Source organism: Diorhabda carinulata, chromosome 8, assembly GCF_026250575.1.
Source record: "Diorhabda carinulata isolate Delta chromosome 8, icDioCari1.1, whole genome shotgun sequence".
Lineage (NCBI taxonomy): Eukaryota > Metazoa > Arthropoda > Insecta > Coleoptera > Chrysomelidae > Diorhabda > Diorhabda carinulata.
Window position 1 is genome coordinate 3,282,026 of NC_079467.1, and position 24,349 is coordinate 3,306,374.

At 33.5% G+C, this 24,349-nt stretch overlaps 1 protein-coding gene across 2 annotated transcripts in view; it reads right to left on the reverse strand.

Moving 5' to 3' along the window:
* Window positions 1-24,112, reverse strand: part of LOC130897445 (myosin-10) — a 116,803-nt gene extending 92,691 nt beyond the window's left edge. The window contains exons 1-3 of one of the 2 annotated variants that reach the window (XM_057806294.1): window positions 23,686-24,112; window positions 10,427-10,573; window positions 5,683-5,950 (exon numbers count right to left, since the gene is read on the reverse strand). In XM_057806294.1, coding sequence (XP_057662277.1) covers window positions 5,683-5,950; window positions 10,427-10,573; window positions 23,686-23,969 — 699 coding nt within the window. In that variant the 5' untranslated portion in view covers window positions 23,970-24,112. The remainder of the gene's footprint in view (window positions 1-5,682; window positions 5,951-10,426; window positions 10,574-23,685) is intronic. The other variant, XM_057806293.1, reaches the window with a different exon arrangement.
* Window positions 24,113-24,349: the final 237 nt, after the last annotated feature.

Here is a 24,349-nt window from a genome sequence, read left to right on the forward strand (position 1 = left end):
TCCTGTATACTGTTTATTTGAGTCGGATGTAATGTCTTGTTTATTTTTAAATTAACGACTCTTATAGACAAAATTAATTCAGCTGGTTTTGATCTTTATAAACGATTATATTGTTTAAATTACCGCACTTTGTGAGTTATAAAAGGCTATAAAAACGATACTGGTATATTATCTTAATGATACGGGTTCCTGATTTCAAAGAGAATTGATATTTGAGAAAATATTCTGAAAATTTTGGGTTTATACAAGAATTAAGTTGATAAATAATGATCTTTGAAAAGAAGAACGATTCGTCGTGCCGCTAAAACTCTCTTTTAGTACGAGGCGTCTTTAAAGAAAGTTCACATTTAAAAAAACAAATTTAAAAATAGTACGGAGTTTATTGAAAAATTGTTGCATATTGAAATACACTGCTTGAGAATTTAGTCATTAAAAATTACATCGTCCAAATGTAAACAGTTGCGCACACGGAATTCATTTAAGCGAGCACTAAAATTGCCTATGACTGCTCAGCAGTTATTCTCCGAAATGGCGGCAATTTCGTGACGGATATTTTCTTCTAATTGTGCCATGAAAGTCGGTTTTTTAGCGTGAACTTTAGATTTGACACAACCCCCCAAGAAAGAGTCCATAGGTGTTGAATCGGAACGGCGTGTAGAGCAACTTATGTCATCTCGCTCGGAGTTCAATTCGATAGGAAAAATTCACGAGCTCGTGGCAGAGATCTATGAGACGTATTCTTTAGTTATAACAATAAAATTTTTGCAATTTAGGCACGTAGAAGTCGTATATTATCTGTACATTACGCTATGAATTTGCTATGACTGTAATTTTGCTTGTTGACGTGCCCATTAAAACGAAACTGAGCTTCATGATGATCTATGCACGCTTAGGAAAAGACAAATCAGGCGTATCCCTAACATACCAAGTACTATTGTCTATATTTTTAACTGTTGTGGAAGACCTTGAACGCTCATTTTGTTTGCCAGTGTTGATACATCTCAACCAATATTCCTATAATCGAGCGCCTGGCGGGTCATTCGAGTGACGAACATTGCGAGGTTTGTAGAATTCTCTACGCTCTACAGTCGCCGAATTACCGTTTTTGTAAAACCCACGCACGCACTACGCACGGTCCGCTCAATAGCGACTAAATTCCCAAGAACCAGGCTATGAATTGACATACCTCACGCACCCAAAACGCAATACAAAGGTGAACTTTGTTTTGAGACACCTAGTATGTATTACTAGACAAATGATATTCTCAAAGGTTAAAGGAAACCTTATTTATTATACATCAAAGCTGTAGCAATTATTTGTGACATGAATGTAAATAGTTAACTCCTATAGCCACGACATGGTTATATAGCCCAAAAATGAGAAAGATGGGAAAATGATTATATTATTTATGATAAAATGGGCCAATAAAAATGGTTTAATCATTTTGATTTTTCAATTATTCCAACAATGTGTAACCACATCAAAGTCTCTCAAAAAGTAGAAAAAAACCTCTTAAAATCGTACTTTTTGAACGACTTCCTGCAGCTTTTTCATTGGCAAATAAAAGACTTTCAAACTGAACAACTGTCCCTGTTTACTGTGTAAACTGGGTAGAATAATGTTTGTTTGGATCTATTAAAAATTTATGTTTGATGTTCATTTTGCCCAGAATACACTCGTTTCGATAAGGCTATTATTTTCTGATGTAATGGTCCTGTTATCCCACAATCAAAGGAAATAAGAGTATTTGGAAAGTCTACTTTGGAAACCAATGACTTTGAGGTTGCCACACGCTTTCCAATGATACTTCTCCTACTTTATCAGTTTCTTTAACATTTACATTCATTAATAGCTCTCTACAATTTACTGCATGTTCTATTGGTACACGCAGTTTTTTATTCTTGTTGTGTAATCAGGCTATATTACGAAGAATGAACGCTAAAGCGCCAGTCTGTGTTATTACATTTTTTATTCATTGCTTCAAAATGTCCCGGAACTTTCTTATAAAATATGATGTTAACAAATTCCTCTGTTGTGAGCGAGATCCAAGAATATCTGGTATAGATCTTGATAAGTGTTATTTTCTTCAATTCAATTTGTTTAATTAAATGTATAATATTTTTTGGAAGAAACGAATCTTCCGACTTGAAAATTACATTAATTGAGATCTAATTTTTTCTGACTTGGGTTGATGGGACAAATTGGATGCGGCAGATCTTGTATGTAGATGTAGAAGGAGACGGAACATCGACATACGTAATACTTACCTTATATTTTGTATTGAATTCCTCTTTGTAACACAACAGTAGCAGTTATTTTCATGGTTGCCCTTTAGCAAAAGAGTTAACAACAATGTAACAAAGAGTTAATACTTTCTCATCAATGCGATTATAGTCATAATCTCCTAACCTAACCTGACCTAACCTAACCTGACTTAACCTAACCATTCTTAAATTAAAAAGCTTTTTTGAGGAAAATTCAGAATACGCATTTTTTTGATTATTTTGAACCTAATACCAAAAATGCACTCATTCTTAGAAAAAATAATTTTTCACCTCAATATTCCATTTAATATATAACATTCGCTCATTTTGGAAAATCTTAGATGTTGCTGATGATTTTTCGTTTTGTTTTAATGATAATAATTATTCAAAAGTTCGTACGTTTGTCCATCTCTAGGACTCACTTCGGCAGATAAAATTTTCTTGTGCGCTCGTCGAAATGCACGAAATGTTTTCTAAATGTGTCTGTGCGCTCGATGCAAGTCCCATACCGATGGGACGTCAGTCATCCAAACTATAAAATAAGACATGAAGACTTATGGAAATAACAGTGCCGTTCGGGATTGAAATCTAAGAAGTAGAAAAGAAGATTGAAAATTGGCTAGGGAAAATAAGAAAGAAATAGATTCGAAGGAGACCGGTTCAGGTGCAGAAGATACATATAAAAGCAAACGGTTTGCTTAAATTGTGTCAATATTATGTGGATCGACTAAACTATGACACGTTCAAATGTACTGGCCAATTTGGACGAGCCGAAAGTCGATCGACATAGTGTAAACACAGCTTTATAGAGTATTTATGCAGAGATTTTTAGGTCTAAACGTGTTAACTTCTGTTATAATTAAATAACTCAATTCACCAGCTTTTTAAAAACAAATTATTCAACAAACTGAGGATTCAATAACTTAAAGTAACAAGTGGTTACCCTAATCTGACTGGCTTATAGATTAATATCAAATTGATTGAACCCAGTATTCGTTTTACAAGCTTCTTTATATATAACTTCTTGTTTTATACAATAGGAATTATAAAATTAGATAAATATATTTATGGTTCATTATAGTCACATTAATAATAATTAAATAATAAATAATTGAAGACGATACCTTATTGGGGTTGAAGCTGATTCTATAAAATTGACAGAAATATCAAACACAGATAATTTATAGTAACGATAACGTTTATGAGGTTAGAGTTCATAATAATGAATTGATGACGATGCGCCGCTGTGAAAAGGGTTTGTTTGCAGTCAATTTTTTAAATCATTTATCTCCTCATAACTTTTATTTTCATTTTAACCATCAAACACAAAAAGTAGAATGGAAACTTTCATTACTTCTTACACTAACCATTGCTAGTATACTTTTCTCTCCATTTTATTTTAAATAGTTTTATATCATGTCCGATCTATATGTGGTGAATGTCTATTTCTATTTCTAGAAATTTTATTAATTGACTAACAGATGTGCGATCGGAATTTGTTATTTCGTTTGCCGATTTTCGAGGTTATATTATTTGTTTACGAAATTTATAAACGACGCGAGCTTTGCTTTAATGTTTAAAATCCATATAACGCCGAACAAAGATAACTAATTTAGTTCGTTATATTTTCTTATAAATATTTTAAAATCTCAAAATGTTTATCGTGATGTACAAAGAATACAACAATTGTCAAAAACTGTATATCAACAACTCCGAAATATATCAATTTCTAGTTATAAAATGTGACCTAATAATGATAAACTATGATATACATACATGACGGAAAAATTGTTTGATATTTTATCTGGCTTTACAGGAAACGAAATTTTATTTTAATGTAGTTCGTCTTTTTAATAACGTACGAGGTCTGGCTATTGAATAACGAGACTGTGCGTCTAGAGGGCGCCCTAGACGGGTGGGGTAAAAAACGAGTAGTTGGGTATCTAGATATACAAATTGTTGCAAGTCTAGAGAGCACTGAAAATAACCAGCGCCCAGGTCGCCTTGTGACTGTCTCAACTCCGGAAACGGTGACCAAAATCAAACAAATTGTGCGTGCAGATCGTGGAATGAGCATCCGGATGATTGCTGAGGCTGTAAACGACGATAGAGGAACGGTTAGAAAAATTTCACACGAGGAATTACACATGATAAAAGTCTGTGCGAAGGTGGTGCCAAACACCAAAAGCTGTTGCGTCAACGGGTCTGCTCAGATTTCCTTTAAAGATTAGAAAGGTTAGATAAAGATCTGCTTTGAAAGAGACTCGATTTGAATCGATGGAAGCGGTAAAGCTAAAAACGGCAGAACTCTTGAAGACCCTCACCAAAGAAGACTTCCAGCACTGCTTCGATCAATGGAAAAAAACGGGAAGGTGTGTGGCGAAGAGAGTACATTGAAGGGGATTCAAATGTGGAATAATTTTTATAATAAAACCCTTTTTCGTAACCAGTCTCGTTATTTTATAGCCAGACTTTCGTATAGGTACAGGTACATATGTAATTTTTAATTATTTCATTAATAAAATTTTCTTATCTTGATTCAAACGATGTTTGATGGAGGAGTAAATTTTAAATAAATAAGTTAAGACCGATTGATAGATTTGACATTTCTTTTGCTGTTGCCGTTCGACGTCTATTGACCCTATTCATAAATTTGCTGCCGTTAACCTGAAAATTTTGTTATTCATTTAAGGCGTGTACTGCATTTTGTTTTCATGATATTTTTGTGGTTTTGTTTGTATTCCAGTATTTATGGACGATATTATGGAAAATATCAAAGAAACGGATGGGATTGGCTCTTTTCTATTACTACGAAAGTTGTTACAAACGGCCGACGGGAAAAGGTAAAATTCGTTTTTTTTTTTAAAGTCACCAATGACAGACGGCGACTTTAAACGGCAGCTATGAATGGTCTTATGCATTTTAACTAAATTTTTTAACAGCAAACGTTAACGGCAATGGCAAACAGAAAGTCAGATTCATAAATCAGCCTTCATTCTCTTCATAACTCTATACACCAAAAAAATAATATTTCGGAAGTTTAGCATATAATACATGTTTGTCTCCACTATTACCACTCCGTTATTCTAAAATCACTTTCACTTAGAAAGTTTAGGAATAGAGAGTGAGGGAGCCAGTATATATATTTCGTACACTGACAGTGTCACCAAAAACGTTTAGTTCATCTAACAGAAAAATAAAAGTTGGTTTTATAGAAAGGTAAGTTCAATGTTCAATCTAATCAAATATTGTAAGATAAATATAAAAACTTTGGGTGTAGAACACTTCCTATCATTTTGAATTAACCCGTCGATACTAACAAGGTTTTCCTGTAACATGATCAATGTCTCTAATTTTGTTAGCGGGCTAGAGACCCCAACAATTAAAGCTAACGAAGTTAATTTGCTGGAATACTAACCTGATTCTCGCTACTTAGTAATTTGAGCTGGTCGTTGATTAGGCTGTACTTGGCAGATTCCTCTTTCCTTAATGCTCTCTCTTTCTTCAATTCAGGACTCCAAAACGTTTTAATGGAATGCATAGATGATCCTAATTTTTGGTTGGTTAATTCCAATTCTTTTTTTAAGTTTGCGAGGTCTCGTTGAAGGTCAGAATTTTGATGCTGAAGTTCTCCTATGAAAGGCTGATGGGAGGTGGGTGACTGACGGGCGGATCTGGAAGTAAAACTGTTCAGATGTTAAGAGAGATTAACAACAAACTGGAAATTATTGAAAAAATTTGTCACTTGTTGGCACATAGCACGGTTTTCATTACAAGTCTTCAAATATAAAATAAGATGATTAATTAAATTTGAAACAAAACACAATTTATTTGAGGGAAATAGTTTAAAATATACGCAGAAACAAAAAGATTGGATGTATTGATTATCCCTTGTTATCAGTAGATAATACATTGAGTTGTAAATAGGGACTCCATGTAGTTGTACAGTTATTCAATTGACTTTTTGTTGGAATAACGAAAAAAATTACAGCAATCGAATGTTTCTAAATATTTCATTAGTATTCGATTGGTTTGAAACGAGTAACGTCAACATTTATTTACGCTCTTCAATCTAATAATAGATTGCAATAACATCTGAAATTATGTTCGTGATATGACGGTTTAAAAATAACACTATCATGTCAGTAGAAATCCGAGAGAATTGGCTACTAGGTAAATTAATAAAATATGTATGTTCAGAGAGAAAACAATGAAAATTGTTAGGTAAAATTAAGTCACAAGATTTAGTAACCATTCATGCCAAAAAATGTAAAATTAATCTGATTAAAGCCACGACAAAACTGCTTTGTCTGTAACTACTTGATCATGCGCTATATGAAAATCGCGTTCCAACAGTATGAAATTCAAAATGTCCTGCAACAAATTGAACTTGTTCAATGGTAGTTCGAGACGAGCAAAAATGTTTGCAATAAATTTTGGTTCACGCACATCCAAACATATTTTAGAATGTGCTATGCTATATCAGACTATTGAATATTTTCAAAATGATAATTTAGTTAGGTAAATCGAAAAATAAAAGAAAAATCCATAAGAATCCATACTGTGTGGTCTATCTACAGGGTATTCATGATCATCCCATGCTAAATCTTTGATATCCTATCTTCTAGCTGAGATTCTTCTAGTGACGTTTGGTAGGTATATCATTCAAATCGGGCGACTAGGAATCGAGGTAGTTCGATTTGAATTTGAGAATTTCTGAATATTTATTAGTTGATTCAGAAATAGGGCTTTAAAGCTCATCTATATTCGTTCAATTTCAATGTTTAAAAGCTTATCGGATAGCTGAGATTCTGCTAGTGATGTTTGGTAGGAATATCATTCAAATCGGACGACTAGGAATCGAGGTAGTTCGATTTGAATTTGAGAATTTCTGAATATTTATTAGTTGATTCAGAAAAAGTGCTTTAAAGCTCATCTATATTCGTTCAATTCCAATTTTTAAAAGCTTATAGGATAGCTGAGTTTCTGCTAGTAACGTTTGGTAGGAATATAATTCAAATCGGGCGACTAGGAATCGAGGTAGTTCGATTTGAATTTGAGAATTTCTGAATATTTATTAGTTGATTCAGAAATAGGGCTTTAAAGCTCATCTATATTCGTTCAATTTCAATGTTTAAAGGTTATCGGATAGCTGAAATTCTGCTAGTGATGTTTGGTAGGTATATCATTCAAATCGGGCGACTAGGAATCGAGGTAGTTCGATTTGAATTTGAGAATTTCTGAATATTTATTAGTTGATTCAGAAATAGGGCTTTAAAGCTCATCTATATTCGTTCAATTTCAATGTTTAAAAGCTTATCGGATAGCTGAGATTCTGCTAGTGATGTTTGGTAGGAATATCATTCAAATCGGGCGACTAGGAATCGAGGTAGTTCGATTTGAATTTGAGAATTTCTGAATATTTATTAGTTGATTCAGAAATAGGGCTTTAAAGCTCATCTATATTCGTTCAATTTCAATGTTTAAAAGCTTATCGGATAGCTGAGATTCTGCTAGTGATGTTTGGTAGGAATATCATTCAAATCGGGCGACTAGGAATCGAGGTAGTTCGATTTGAATTTGAGAATTTCTGATTATTTATTAGTTGATTCAGAAAAAGTGCTTTAAAGCTCATCTATATTCGTTCAATTCCAATTTTTAAAAGCTTATAGGATAGCTGAGTTACTGCTAGTAACGTTTGGTAGGAATATCATTCAAATCGGGCGACTAGGAATCGAGGTAGTTCGATTTGAATTTGAAAATTTCTGAATATTTATTAGCTGATTCGGAAAAAGTGCTTTAAAGCTCATCTATATTCGTTCAATTTCAATTTTTAAAAGCTTATAGGATAGCTGAGTTTCTGCTAGTAACGTTTGGTAGGTATATCATTCAAATCGGGCGACTAGGAATCGAGGTAGTTCGATTTGAATTTGAGAATTTCTGAATATTTATTAGTTGATTCAGAAATAGGGCTTTAAAGCTCATCTATATTCGTTCAATTTCAATGTTTAAAAGCTTATCGGATAGCTGAGATTCTGCTAGCGATGTTTGGTAGGAATATCATTCAAATCGGGCGACTAGGAATCGAGGTAGTTCGATTTGAATTTGAGAATTTCTGAATATTTATTAGTTGATTCAGAAAAAGTGCTTTAAAGCTCATCTATATTCGTTCAATTCCAATTTTTAAAAGCTTATAGGATAGCTGAGTTTCTGCTAGTAACGTTTGGTAGGAATATCATTCAAATCGGGCGACTAGGAATCGAGGTAGTTCGATTTGAATTTGAAAATTTCTGAATATTTATTAGCTGATTCAGAAAAAGTGCTTTAAAGCTCATCTATATTCGTTCAATTTCAATTTTTAAAAGCTTATAGGATAGCTGAGTTTCTGCTAGTAACGTTTGGTAGGTATATCATTCAAATCGGGCGACTAGGAATCGAGGTAGTTCGATTTGAATTTGAGAATTTCTGAATATTTATTAGTTGATTCAGAAATAGGGCTTTAAAGCTCATCTATATTCGTTCAATTTCAATGTTTAAAAGCTTATCGGATAGCTGAGATTCTGCTAGTGATGTTTGGTAGGAATATCATTCAAATCGGGCGACTAGGAATCGAGGTAGTTCGATTTGAATTTGAGAATTTCTGAATATTTATTAGTTGATTCAGAAAAAGTGCTTTAAAGCTCATCTATATTCGTTCAATTCCAATTTTTAAAAGCTTATAGGATAGCTGAGTTTCTGCTAGTAACGTTTGGTAGGAATATCATTCAAATCGGGCGACTAGGAATCGAGGTAGTTCGATTTGAATTTGAAAATTTCTGAATATTTATTAGCTGATTCGGAAAAAGTGCTTTAAAGCTCATCTATATTCGTTCAATTTCAATTTTTAAAAGCTTATAGGATAGCTGAGTTTCTGCTAGTAACGTTTGGTAGGTATATCATTCAAATCGGGCGACTAGGAATCGAGGTAGTTCGATTTGAATTTGAGAATTTCTGAATATTTATTAGTTGATTCAGAAAAAGTGCTTTAAAGCTCATCTATATTCGTTCAATTCCAATTTTTAAAAGCTTATAGGATAGCTGAGTTTCTGCTAGTAACGTTTGGTAGGAATATCATTCAAATCGGGCGACTAGGAATCGAGGTAGTTCGATTTGAATTTGAAAATTTCTGAATATTTATTAGCTGATTCAGAAAAAGTGCTTTAAAGCTCATCTATATTCGTTCAATTTCAATTTTTAAAAGCTTATAGGATAGCTGAGATTCTGCTAGTGATGTTTGGTAGGAATATCATTCAAATCGGGCGACTAGGAATCGAGGTAGTTCGATTTGAATTTGAGAATTTCTGAATATTTATTAGTTGATTCAGAAAAAGTGCTTTAAAGCTCATCTATATTCGTTCAATTTCAATTTTTAAAAGCTTATAGGATAGCTGAGTTCCTGCTAGTAACGTTTGGTAGGTATATCATTCAAATCGGGCGACTAGGAATCGACGTAGTTCGATTTGAATTTGAGAATTTCTGAATATTTATTAGTTGATTCAGAAATAGTGCTTTAAGCTCATCTATATTTATTCAATTTCCATTTTTGAAAGCTTATCGGATAGTTGAGATTCTGTTAGGGTTTGGTAGTTAGATCGGTGAAGCCGTATCAAGATATCTCGGCTTGAAATTAACAGAGAACCACCCGTATTTCAACTGCTATTTTTCAATACTGATCGGATTTTTTTTTAAGTTTTCAAGCTGACAGCAATATTAAAACAAAATGGTAGGCGTATATTTTTTATTGCTAGAAATGCAAAACGAACACGACTTTCTAATTTTTGGAGATCTAAATCTCGAAGATGGTTGATTCGTTTTAGACCAAATTTTAAATACAAGTTTTTTGTATGGCCAAAAATCAAAAACATTGAGTATTATAGGGGCTTGAATTTTCGCTCTTTATATGAATTTTTTTTATAGCGATCCGAAGATGAATTGTTCTATGAATAATGATGAAGAATACGGTTTAATATATTCTTTTTGTAATTCATACAGTTTTACGAAAAAATATATTTCTAACTATATCCAGTGAAACCTAAGAAATTTTTTTGTTTAGTATATTTTTCTCTTCACTGGGTATTATACTATTAGAAAATATATAGTGAAAGCTTTTTAATTTTACTTACCTTGAGGTATAGGGTTCATCGTCGAAGTATAACCCTCTATCTAGAGATCTATCCCGTCTATCTCTAATAGGCAAAAATTCTCGCTCGTGGTCCATTGTGGGTCCCCTATCTAATGATTGGTATCGCACAGACATTGGATTGGATGGTCTGAAAACATATTAATATATAGCAAATTGATATATTATCAGAATTTTAATAATGTTAAATTGTAATTATACCTCAGTTATTTCAATATTACTTCACCTATGAAACGGAGTTTAACCTAATCTGACAAAGTTCTTAATTTAATTTGTTGTAATCGTTATTTTCAACATTTCTTTTTCACCAATAAATAATCGGCATCAACTACAATATAGTCTTCAATAATACATAGCGATAATTTGAAAACGCGCCTTCTACATTCTGAAATCAAATCATAAACATATACAAATGGAGGTTGAGTGATGACTTAATTTTAAATTAAAATTTGCAAAGGTATGATAATTTTGGTGAAATCAAGTAAATCTTTGAGAAATATCAAAATATCATAAGAAATAATGAAATTTTCCATTTTTTTCTCATTATTTTCCAAACTCGCAATTTTGTATTCACTCGCCTGCGCTGCGCTCCGCCTCGCAACTGCAAATATTGCTCGTAAAAAAAATATGCACTTTTAATCCTTATAATATAATATACTATTATACCACAAAACCGAAATTACTTTGTTTTAAACTAATAATATATCTAATTCAAGGTATTTTCAATCTCTTGGTAGCTACAGCGACTTGAAGAGTATGCAGGAAAAGTTTTGCAGTGATTGGAATGTTAGATTTTCCTAAAAACTAAAAGTTGGAATGAGTTCAAAACTTCGGCAATTTAAAATAAAATGCTCGTATTGTAAATATTGAAGAAAAGTTGAAAAACTTGAACATGGTTGTTGTTGTTAGACAGATTTTGCTACAAATGGCACATTTATTAGGGCGAAAATGGAAATTCTCTTATTTTGTGTGATTTCCTTATATTTTATATATATTCTTCTAACTCTGTCATATATTTGCCATAACTTTCATTCTCCTAATAGTATCTTGTCGTTAATTCATGTGTTGACAAAAACAGTGACAAGTTTAAACACGTTGCAACTTATCATGCTGATACTATAGCTGCTTTATCCTACCTAATACAGTTTATTCCTGTAATAAAATTATCGTTCCAAAAAAAAACAAAGATGGGGGGTTATGAAGTATGGTGGTGAGCTTGAGGAACAAATATATAATTTGATAAAAAACATATGGAGACGAGAGCAGATATCCAACCAGTAAGATAAGAAAATTTTCTACCCCATAGTTAAGAAGAGGAATGTCACATACTACGTGAATTATAGAGGTATGATTCAATGAGTAGAAAACATTCAGGTGCTAACAGCACTCGAAATTCCTAAGAAAATACTTATTTGGTGAAAATGACAGTAAATATCAACGATAAAGAATTAGCTGTTGAAGAAAGCCTGTCGGAAAACTTTGAAACAAAAATAGATATAAAGCAAGGAGACACACAATCAACAGTGCTGTTTAACCTTGTACTAGGAATGATCCTTGCCTAAGTAGATGATATGATATAGAAAAAATGTTCCTACTCTTTGAAAAGAAAGCAAATAATTGCAAATCACGCTTAAATGGTCCAAATCTGAAGTGATCTGAACAACTTTAACCAATTGAATGTGACGACAAGGCAAAACAAGGATTATAGATTTGATAGTCCAAAAGTGACAGTGACAAACAAAGAAGGTGAAGCAAGAAAAACCGAGAAAAAATGTATGAGAGAGTACTAACGAAAATTTTCGAGTGTAGAAGCAAAAAGAGTGGAGGAGATGAACGTGCGGTCAAAGTACCATATGGTTGAGGTGTGGTGTGAGCAAAATGATGGAAATATCAGTGTTGTTTGGAGGTAAATATCGATCATTCACACACTTACCTACACTCAGTGTATCCCGCCGTCAAACCGAACCTCGCCGATCGCAACATTGAACTTCGCGTTATTCGCATTGAGTGATAAAATTAACATCAAATTTTCTAATTTTTTCAAATTTGTTTGCTAACCATTTAAACAATAAGTGATGGTAGCAATATATAATAAATTCAGTACGAAATTGAGAACTACCGTAATTCTAAACAAACTTTCCTATTGGACCTTTTTCCGAATTCGATTCTTCTATTCACCATACGTTGAAATACAAATTCTATGATCCAAAAACAAATTTTTACCTGTCGGGAGCTAGCGGTACTTTTATATAATAAAAAAAAGTGACTTCCCTATTTTTCATGCATCTATTATAAAGATAGACGAAGGTACTATCTAAAGGTACTTTCTCAATAAAAAACAAAGTGACTGTAGAGTGACTCAAGGTCTGACAAATCAAATTATTTTCAGATTCTTCTTCTTCTTCTTCCTGTTTCAATAGGACCAGGTCCTGTTCAATCCTGTACGTTTGGCCCTCTTCCTGGATCTCCAGCTCTCGTACCACCTCTTGGTGATCTGCCTATAGGTCTGCGCGTGTTCAGTCTCTGAGTTTTAGCCCACTTTGACCATCTGTCTTTTGGCATTCTTTCTACATGAATATTTTTCTTGCCCTGACCCATCTCACCACATCCTGTACGCCCAATGCTTCTCTTATGTCATCACTCGTTATTCGGTACCTAAGGATAATTATTTTTGTTGTTGATGTCTCGGCTCTGGTATAGATTTTATAGATTCTGGTCTTGCTCTGTGAGCTTATCGCTTTGTTTCTCCACACAATATCTCTCAGGCAGCCACCGACTTTTGATGCTTTCATCTCTTGTGTTCGTGCCTCCTCTGTCAGGTTTCTTTCACTAGATATATTGACTACCAAGTAATTGAATCTTGATACCTGCTCTTGTTCCTGCAGTCTTGTTAACTGAGACGCTCATATTACATTGTTCGGCAGAAATTTTCATCTTACATAGTAGACGTTGCAAGTCGTCTTCATGTTCTGCTACGGCAATACCATCGTCCGCATAAAACAATACCTTTAAGGAGAGGTGACCCATTCTGTATCCTGCATTGACTTTATTGAATAAGGTTGGGCTAAGACTGTCTCCTTGCCGAACACCAGTATTAATTTGAACTTCTTCAGAGAGTCCTACCTTAGTTTTAATTCTTGTTCTGGTTCCGGTATAAAGTTCTTTGATGAATCGTTGGTACTTATAGTCTATGTTGTTTTTCTCAAGACTCCTAATCACGTCTTCCAGGCTTATTCTATGAAATGCTTTGGTGAAGTCAACAAAACAGACAAACATGGGTTTACTGAATTCTATCGACTTTTCCACCGCTGACGAACTATGAATATTACGTCCACTTTTGACCTATTAGATCTGAATCCTTGTATTATACATTGACATATATAAAAAAAGCTTCGCTATTCCTTTATCACTTTGATCCGAAACATCTAGCTTGGGTTTGTGAGGGTGAGAAATAGGAGGTGTGACATGAAACCTTATGGAAGATAGAGGGATGTAATTGTGGTGGTTTTTCCTGAAACGTGATACCCGGTATATCGGAGAGAACTAAGTAAATTGCATACTGTTAGGACATTAAGAAGGAATAAAGAATTTGACTTGAAATTCCAAAAAGAAGGCAGTCTAGAATTTTCTCGATTAGGTATTGGTCGAGAGATTATTGTTCTATTGGAGAAGTTGTTCGGGGAATCCGGTGGAGAGGAGGTATTATGTATTTTTGATTTTGCGACGACACATGGCACGGTCGCCACAGTTTAATGTCATTATTAGCGTCAATTACATACTCTACGATTGCAGACAAAAATAAAATTTGAATTAAACAATAATCCTAACAAAATTCTGAGATATACCAAAGAAATCAAGAGAGTTTCAGAAATCCTTGAAACTCTACCACAAAATATGATTAACTATGTCTTGTGATAGTTTCCAATAATTCCTAATAAACATAGATAAAGATACAAAAAAACCTTTTTTTATCTTGTTATATTCTTATCCTTTCTGAAGCTTCATCAACCCAGAACTTTTTATCTATGGATAATGCCTAATTCATTAATACTAAGTTTTCTAAAGAGAATTCTGTTAGTTATATTTTTTTGTGTGTACGATTACTGCAAACTTTTGATTCTGATGTGGAACATCATCAACAATTTATTATTTCTACACATTTTTTTTATTTCATTCTTAGTTTTTTGATCTCGATTAAAATAGAATGGTGAAATATTGGAATAATTTCCACGACGACATAAAACGAAATCAAAACGTGCAATACACGAAACTATCATTTAGAACAACCTTCATCCTGGCACACTACTAATTCGTCTATTTGCTGGGGTTTTTAGCTGTCCCAACTAGATGAAGGCTTGTGACACAATCAATGATGAATTGAAATCGAAAATGATGAACTATAATTCATGGGAAAGTTTATCGAGGAAAGTTGAGTAATTTATAAGTGGTTCGTGTGAAATTTAATGTACAAGTAGGTGATACCGATTTAATTTTGATTGATAAATTGAATAATAGATCAATCTTCATATTTTCTCAAATATATGAAAATGTTATTTTACTGCTAACTTAATTATTGTCATTAGTTCAAATTTACAATTTTTCACTTAGCCCAAGACCAGCAGTGATAGTGGTAGCCTCCACGGTGTTCTTTATGGTAAGCATATAACCTTTTATTTCTATTCTAGTTATTTCATATTTTTTGTTTCGGCTTTTGATTTCTTCGGTGAAATTACATGGAGAAGCCAGATTGAGACCTTGGCATCAACCAGAAAAGAGGTGATTGATTCCACACTCATTTAAAGTTAATGTTTTGGCAGCAACTTTAGGTAACAAATTAATAGGTTATCACATTTTACTATCACTTCGAGATATTAGAAGATGTAACGATAAACGAGGGTTTTTTATGCACGATGGAGCTCCACCACACTTTGATAGAGGTTGTCGTAATTGGTTGAGTAAACATTTTACGAATCGATGAATTAGTAGAGGTACAGAAGCTCCGATTAATTGGCCTCCGCACTGGTGCAATTTTAATCTCTTGGATTACACAGTTTGGTCGTATCTTGAAGAAAAAGTTTATGCTACAGAGGTAAATTCACCTCAAGATTTGGAAGACAGAATTCAACGACAAGAAAGATAGTCTATTTTGTGTTAATAGTCTTTTTTTTTAATTTTCATCTTGTGATTTTTTGTTTAATTAATATATTGATCATTGCTTCAAGTCAAAATATTCCGAAATATTCCGGTATACGATTTTTATCAAGAGTACCAATTGATGTTTAAGTTCACTTGATATTTTGCTTAAGAAATCTAATATTAAAGAAGTTATACTTAATATTACTTGGTACGAACCGGGTAACTATGACAGTTAGACACAAAAACAAATTCATTGGATGTATCAGCTTCAAAAACATATTCGTATAAAATTTCAATAGATTGTTACCAGTAGTTGCGACAAAATCTTAAAAAATGTGTATTTCTCAGTTTTCTATACACCCTGTATATATTTCTTCAATTTCTTAGAAATTTTGATATATTTATGGTTCTAAATGTTCTTGATTTCAGGTCTCTTCTGTTTTGAAATAAGTTTTTTGATAATTCTTAAAAGACAGATAAAAATAGACGTTTCGTCAATTTTGTAACATCTTGGTATATATCTACCATTGATTTCTATTTAATAACATAGGAATTCAATCTAAAAATATAATTTTTGTCTTTCTTAAATGATTGATTTTGATATTACATTTTGTTGAATATAAAAAAATTAACTTCATTGGCTGAACCTTGGATATGTTGTTGAAAAGGAAACAAATATTATAGATAAATGAGATGTTTTCATATCTAGTGACCTAAAATTTCAATTAATGTGCGTTTATTAATAGACTTTGAATATTTTGTGTCTGGAAATATAATTATTCGGTTTATAGTCGGAACAACTACGCCATCGGATTATTAAAATTCTTATGGACAAGAATTCACCACTTTATTTAGCGCTTTAATGGAAAAAGTTTGAAAATAATAAAAAGTATACCAGTCGATATAGAGAAATTAATTTATAATTGAACCTTGCTTCTCAAGCTGTTGGTTTGAACTTTGCAAGAAGTTAGTATATACCTTAAGGTAACTTCTAATAAGTGGTATTTACTTCGGACACGCGACTGGGCTGTTATACAGGGAATTGTCTATCCACCAAGGGCAGTTTTCGAAAATCGCTTAAATTTCCATATGTATTGCTGCAGACATATCCCTACTGGTGAGAAACATTATTTTAGATTGTCGTAATATAGCCACGTTTATAGCTTATCCCCACAACGTCATGGGTTATCGGGTTGCCTAATCATCAAGGAGAATTCCCTGTAATCGACGAAACGTGTATAGTTCTTCCCATATCAATTGCAGAAGACAGTTATGCGAGGAACAATCAATATTTCATAAATACGCACGGCACTCATACCAATTTAAGAATATAAAATTCGGTAAACATCTAACAAACTGTCAGTCCACGTGGACTCATTATCTCCACGGTTCACCAATGAAAACATCGTATGTACACAATTTCTTTGAAATATTGCTGCCAGAAAGTTTGCGATAAGCATTGGCGTGGCTTAAATTTAATTCATTCTTTAAATAAATAAATAATATGGCGTTCTTTTAGACAATGGGCGAATGAATACAATGAAATTGCACAGAGTAGTGGATTGGATTTACAAACTCAGCAAGTTATTTTAAATATGTTCGATATGTTCAAAAAAGAGAAAAATATTCAGCAATCTGATAATGCAATCATGATCAGAATTGCTGAATTAACTAGAGTAAATAAATATTCCATTTATTGGGTATTCACGAAAGGGATTACTGTGGATCATTCACAGAACCGAAAAACATGTGAAGAAAAACTGAAATCAGTTAACAAAGCTACTAAAGATTTTATACGTAGGACAATTCATATAAGGAAAACAGACTATCCAGAATACAATTATACCAGTTTAGAAACGTTGTGCCAAGTTTTGTCAGCATGTGGTTTTAAACACAAAAAACTGAATAAACGAATGGCAATAACCGTCAAGGAACGTTCGATGACGACAAGATTATTTGCGAAGGCTACCGAAGTTCTAATAGACACATAATGTATCTAGATGAAATTTGGTTTGAGTACACGCTGGAAGCAAAGACGGTTTCGTGCCTAATCCTTTATTAATATCTGATAAAAAAATTAAAAACTGTGCAGCTGATTATCATGAAGATACTACAGCCGACTATGCCACATATTTCGCGCTTAGACTGTACGACTCTGAATCTGGCGTCTCATAACGATTTAATATTCATTGATTCACCCGATCGATACACACGTGGAAATTCCGCCTGATGGGTAGGTAAACTGACAAACCATGACTTTGTAGGGCTAATAATACAACTTGAAATAAGATTTTTGCCTTATAGGGCAATATCTGTAGTACTATAGAGATATGTCAATCAGCCCAATCGCGGGCTCATGGTGGACACCACTTCCTAAAAGTTACCTTCGGGTATGTACTAACTTTGTGCAAAGTTTTAACCCAGCAGGTTGAAATGCAAGGTTGGCCCGAATTTTAACTCAGACTATCACAAGTAGAATACTCGAATAAACCACAATGGATTCAGCAACTAAACTAAAAGAATAACATGGGCATTGTTCTTAATCTAATAATCAAGTAATAGTCAAGATAAGTGAACGCTTTTTAATTAAGAATAGAATTCATTAAAGGAATTAATTCTTGGCTTTAGCCAACAGAAATACCAAAGCACGTCTCTCCTAAGTTTAATTTTGTAGCTAAATATATGCTTCAGGGCACAATGCAGTGTTTAAACCAGTTTGTTTCAAATTGCATTATAACTGTCCTGAGGGAATCTGAAACTAGATTCTACCTACTAGAACATTGTTTTATTTTGTTCGAAGTCAGTTTCTAGAACTGACCCACTTCTATTAAAGTTGGATTTGCTCAGCAATTTGATACTAACTCTCCAATTCCGTATCCCAAACGAGCAACGTTTTCAAGAATACATCTGACAATAATTTTTAAGAGCTGTTAAATTTCAAGGTCGATAATGTCTGACAAGCGAAGTCTAATTTAAATTGTAGAGGTTCTATTGAAGTATTTGTACGTATGTCGCATAATTTCGTTTTATTTGAGATAAGTACTAGGAAAATAGTTAATAAAATGAATCAATTCTTATTATGAAAATATCTGCAAAAGAGGCGATATTTGTGATTTATAATTAACAAAAAATTCAGTTTCACACATGATACAAACCAAACTACTACAAGAATCATGTTTAATGCGGTATTCATATTTTCAGCCTGGACGCCTAGCATCTAAAAGGAATTTCAATCATTTGCCCAATTCTATGAACGTTGATGTACCCATTTAACCAAATTTTTATCAAACAAAAGGCATAGAAACATCACAGGACGATACTTTCTCGCTTAGGTTACTTTCCTTGTTTGTATAATGAATTAAAAAATACCAAAATGTGTAACGTCTTTCAAATTTTCCGCCACTTGAGAATATTTCATTAAATTACTGCTATGATTTAGATCACAGATATAAAAAAACCATAAAAAAAATTTAGTAGTAAAATATGGAATGATAATAAGGCATTATATAGAAAACATCTCTAATTATGTTATCTAAAAGAACGAAAAATAAGTCATTTCAGCCTAACGAGAAAAGAAAAAGACGGCTTCCCGTAAATCTAATTAATTTCGATCCACGTGTGGAAGTTGTAACACTACCAGCTTGCTTCAATCAATGGACCAGGGAGTCATTGAAACATTTAAAGCGTACTACACAAGGCGGTCATTTGCACATCTTCATGAAGCTATGAGACAAAACAATGAGCTTTCTTTTAAATACTTTTGGAAGTAATTCAATGTTTTAGATGTTGTAAGAATTATTTGACAATCTTGGTTTCACTCTCAAACTCTCCATGGTGTCTGGAAAAAAAATGTGTCCATTTTTTTCACCATTGAAACCCAAGAATCAGTTTCAGATCCTGAACAAATCGATAGCATAATAGAAGAAGTGGTCGATATTGCGCCAAACAATTAAATTTAGAGGTCGATAATGATGACATTGATGAATGCTAGATTCACACAATCAAGAGTTAACAAAATTGACGAGGTCATATAAATGCGTAAGTATGAGCAAGACATTGAACAAACTGATTCGCTAGAACCAATTCATAACAATGTAAATTGTTTTATTATCTCACACTTTATTAAACATTTTTCTTCTAAATTATTGTTTTCTTTAACCTCTGGTCCCGATTAAACATACTTTATATGTATTTATAAGCAAAGTTGAACCCCGACTTACGCAACTTCGACTTACACGGCAATCGCTCGGACCCAACTACCCCGTAAGTCCGGGGTATTAGTGTGCGTTTACATTGGCGATGCTCAAGCAGTGAGCGTCGAGCGATGCCGCTTTTGCGATGTCATCGCGCGCGTTGTCCTTTTCAAATTTGTTAAGCGTCGTTTTAGTTATTTCCTAACTTTCGAACCAAAAAGTCGTAATGAATTTGGTATCCAAACGATTATTACTTAAAGAAAGTACACGACTGCGAAGGCTAATTTTGAAGAAAAGCAAAAAGTACAATACAATACATGAACTTAATAGAAAAAAAGTTGCTTATGGCGAATTCCATCACCTTTATCATGAACTTCGCAGTGATCCAATAAGATTTTTTCAGTTTTTCAGTGGAAACGTTTGATTACATTCTGGGAAAAATCAAGCATAGACTTCAAAAGAAAACAACTAATTTTAAAAAGCCTATTTCTCCGCCAGAAAGGTTGTATTTTACACTAAGGTAAGAGCGGCGGGTGTAATTTGGGCGCTAACCATCCTTCTTTACCTGTTTGACCAAGAAGGGTAGATAATCCGACATGTATTTTCGGCGCTAAGAAGTGCAGGTAGGTCGAGTCATAAAATAACCCAATAAAGGGAAAGTTGATAGATTTTTAAGTAAGTTAGGTTAGGTTAGGTTAGGTAAGGTTAGGTTATGTAAATCTCTTATTTTATATGTAATATGTACTTAAGTACTAAATAGAAATATAAAGAAATATAAAATTTACTTTATTCTGTAGAGTGTTACAAAAATGTTGTGAGGAAACTTTATTAAGGGCAGATTTTTCATTTAAAAAAAGTGCAAAGTAGCCTCCTCTAACGGTAAATTTTTTCAGACCTTAAGTGATAATAGGTCATTTCTCTTATAAGAAAATCTAAAAATACAAAAATATATCTTATTATAAATGTCGGTGATTTAATAAATAACTGTATTTCATAAATCATGTACTTCAGTCGGTTAGCGCCCAAAATACACATAGGATTAAAATGACCCTTCGGCATTGGCGCCTAGTTTACATGTTGTAAAATGTACATTAATCCTTTAGCGCCCAAATTACATCCGCCCGGTAAGAGTTATACATTTTTATTTGCATGTTTATAGTAATTACAATAAAACTAAAAAAAAATAACAATTACCAGTTAACACAAGCTTGTGTTTCTGAAGAATATTCTGGAGGCACTGTATATTCTTGTTGGTTTTATGGAGAATTTGTCCTTTTAAGCATATCGTGGAGACACTGAAATTGTTGAGGACCAATATTTCCCTGTTTGTTATTTGTTTAGAAAGCATCTATCATAACATTTAAGACGTGCCCTCACTTGAAGCTTTTCCAAGGAATTAAATTCAGAATTATATGGTAATAAACTCACCAGAAAGTGATAAACCGGATTATTCATTAAATCGTCATTTTTGTTGATCATTCTGTAATAGTTCCAATTTTTGTCGACTCCATACTGAATAAAAATATAAACATGAGCGCACCACAAAGGTGAAGCCCTTCAAAAAAACGAACTAGATCGAAGCTCGAGCGGCGTTGAGCGGTAGTCTTTTGCAATTTGAACACATTCATTCAAAGTCTATAGCCAGAAAGATTTTTTAACACCGCTGAAGCGGCATCGCTCGACGCTCATCGCTTGAGTGTCGCCAATGTGAACGCACACTTATGTATTCTAAAATCTTAATTCACCTATACAAAAGTTTAGTCTAGCTCTATATCGCCCTTGTATTGAATACCAAATCAATCTATTTGAAATTATTTATTGCTAATATTAGAGAAAAAATAGAGTAGCTTCATTCTTCGCTTTTTAGATTTGATTTTTGGATTTTAGAATTGTTTATTTTTGGTTGTATGAAAATATAACTGCTGTACAAATTTTTTAATAGTTTCGATAATTTCAGAAATGCTAAAAAGTAAATTAACTATCGAAAAAATCTTCTCAGACTATTAAATTACCAAAGGTGTTATTTCTATCATGCTTAAACGGTTCCAACAAACTAAAATTGTTGCCAAAAAACCTATAAAACAACTGCCAATGATGATCGTTACCTAAGACATACGGCTGATATCCTCCTAATACCTACAGAATTGTGGAAAAACTAATTAATGCTAGAGGTGTTTCTTTATCGATCTCGAGAAGAATATGTATTGCTAAGATCTAGAAGACTTCTAGGTATAGCATCATTGACTCCTGCACTTAGGCAACAAAGATTAAATTAGACTTTGGAAAGCTAGTACTGTTGTAATGACGTGCGGAATTTTTTGCTTCCAAACAGTATGCGAGAACGAATATAAATAAATTCATTGACGCTTTTGTAACAACGGTCTGTTCAAAATATTCACCCTTTTCCATAAGGGCCGAGATTTGTTTCAATGAGTTGATTGTATTGAATAAATCGCTGGAATGGAATGTGGACGCCATGGAATCACAGTAACCTCAATCTCCTCAGACAGCAGAACTGACATAGAAACCATAACGTCCAAAACGGTACGCTCTAGGCTTGTGTTGGAGTGTAAGAAAGAAATGGTTAGCGATGGCTGCAAGATCCAGCTCGTTTGATTGCCTAAAAACTCGGGTATCGACGAAGCGGAATCTTGGCGCATCTACCAATAGTCGTTGTCTCCAGTATCTTCTAAAACAATATTTTGCGAATCGGTACTGGTAAATCTTCGTTATGGGGAACAGGTCGTATTGCAGACGGCAAATTTGGATACTCGATCTTGTGCTTTCCTTTCTTAGAATAACCTTCAGTCTTTGTTAGACAAAAATAGCAGTTTTCAAAATGATTAGTAGGTTCCCGCTATACCATTGGAATTGCAAAAGGCATGTTTTTTTCTTCCTATTCATACACTGCACCAATGACACGCTACAACTAACACAGCACAGCACAACAAAATTTGTCAGGAGATGTTCTGCAACTGCAGCGCGTTTGATTCGATATTTTCGTCTTTATAATCACTTTTTGCACTATCAACAGAGAACCACTTACTATTTTCATGTTTATTATTCTGAATAATACAGTTCGGGTATTTTTTCGGCCATAAAATTTACTGATATTAACCGCCCCTTTATAAAATTACCTACCTGCTAATGTAAACAGGGATAATTAAGCTATTGAAAAGTGGTACTTGTTAGTGTTTAATAAATATTTTTACTATTATTGGACGGGTATTTCCATTTTAAAAATAAAGGTCTCGCCTCTTGTTGGCCAGTGAATTATTAGTATAAATTGGACAAGGCTACTTACAAAATTATGTTGTCAGACATTGTTGGAATGTCATTACACGCGAATTCGGTAAATTTAGAAACAGTTTATGTCTGGTATTTTCATTCATAACATACTTTCCGCGCTTGTGTATAGTAAATACAGCATTTTCGGGAGTACAGGAACTACGAAACAATTCCGTTCCCTAGAAAAACTTATCTATACAGCGCCAATAAAACTGTATCTAATTAATACAAATCTTCACAAATTACAAACGATATCTGAATGTATATATCAAAAATATTTAGTTCCTCACAAAAGTGAATCTTGAGTTGTATATTTTTTAATTAAATCCTTAACTTATACCCATTTGATATATGAAATGTTAGGGATGTGATTTAATTTGTTACAAATATATCAATATATAAATATTATCGATAATAACTAATTAATGTAGCTTTGAGTAAAAATAAACTAGCAGGTGATATAATTGATGAATTAGTATTAATCATTACGTACGAATCAAGTGAATATTATATTTAAATAGAAAAAAAAATCATATAAACTATATTTTTGGTGAAATAATATTCTAAGATTTCCAATTAATTATTAATGAGATTCATAATAAATAAGATTTTTTATTTATCTTACCTCGTAGCACTTCTTGAGCGATGATGTCCAGGACCAACAGTCATAGGCCTACCTCTCTCCTCTAACATAGGACTACCTAAATCCTCGTCTCTATAATACGGCGAAGAGTGATGGTATCCGTAACCGTGCTCCGGAGAATTATTTCCCGATCTCGTCTGCCTCAACGGTTTCCGACCTAGGGGACTGCCACCGGGGTAAGCTCCCCGGCTGGGGGAACGGTCCACAGTGGGTAGTCTCACGCCTCGCGGAGACCGGGTGCCCCCGACATACGCGTCCCGGGACATTTCATGACATTTTACAGCATTTCAGGACATTGTCTCACACTGACTCTCTCACAGGGGTTGGAAGTTTTCTCACGTCCGCGATCTCTAGTCGATCCGCGCCTCTTTCGGCCACTCTATACACTGAGCTCGCTGATCAATGAAACGGGCGTAGTGTGTGGATGCGTGCGCAACTTACACGCGACTCCTACACTCGTTCCAAGGGCGGAGAATATATACATGGAAGGGACCAGGAATTGGGATATTCTCGTTTAAAAATTGAAATGGTGGAGAAGGACTATTGGTAGGGCAATAACAACTTAATTCGGCTGTAATAATTATGTATATTGACTGTTTAAACACCGGAAAGTACAATTTTCATAAAAATGTCACAACTAATGTGA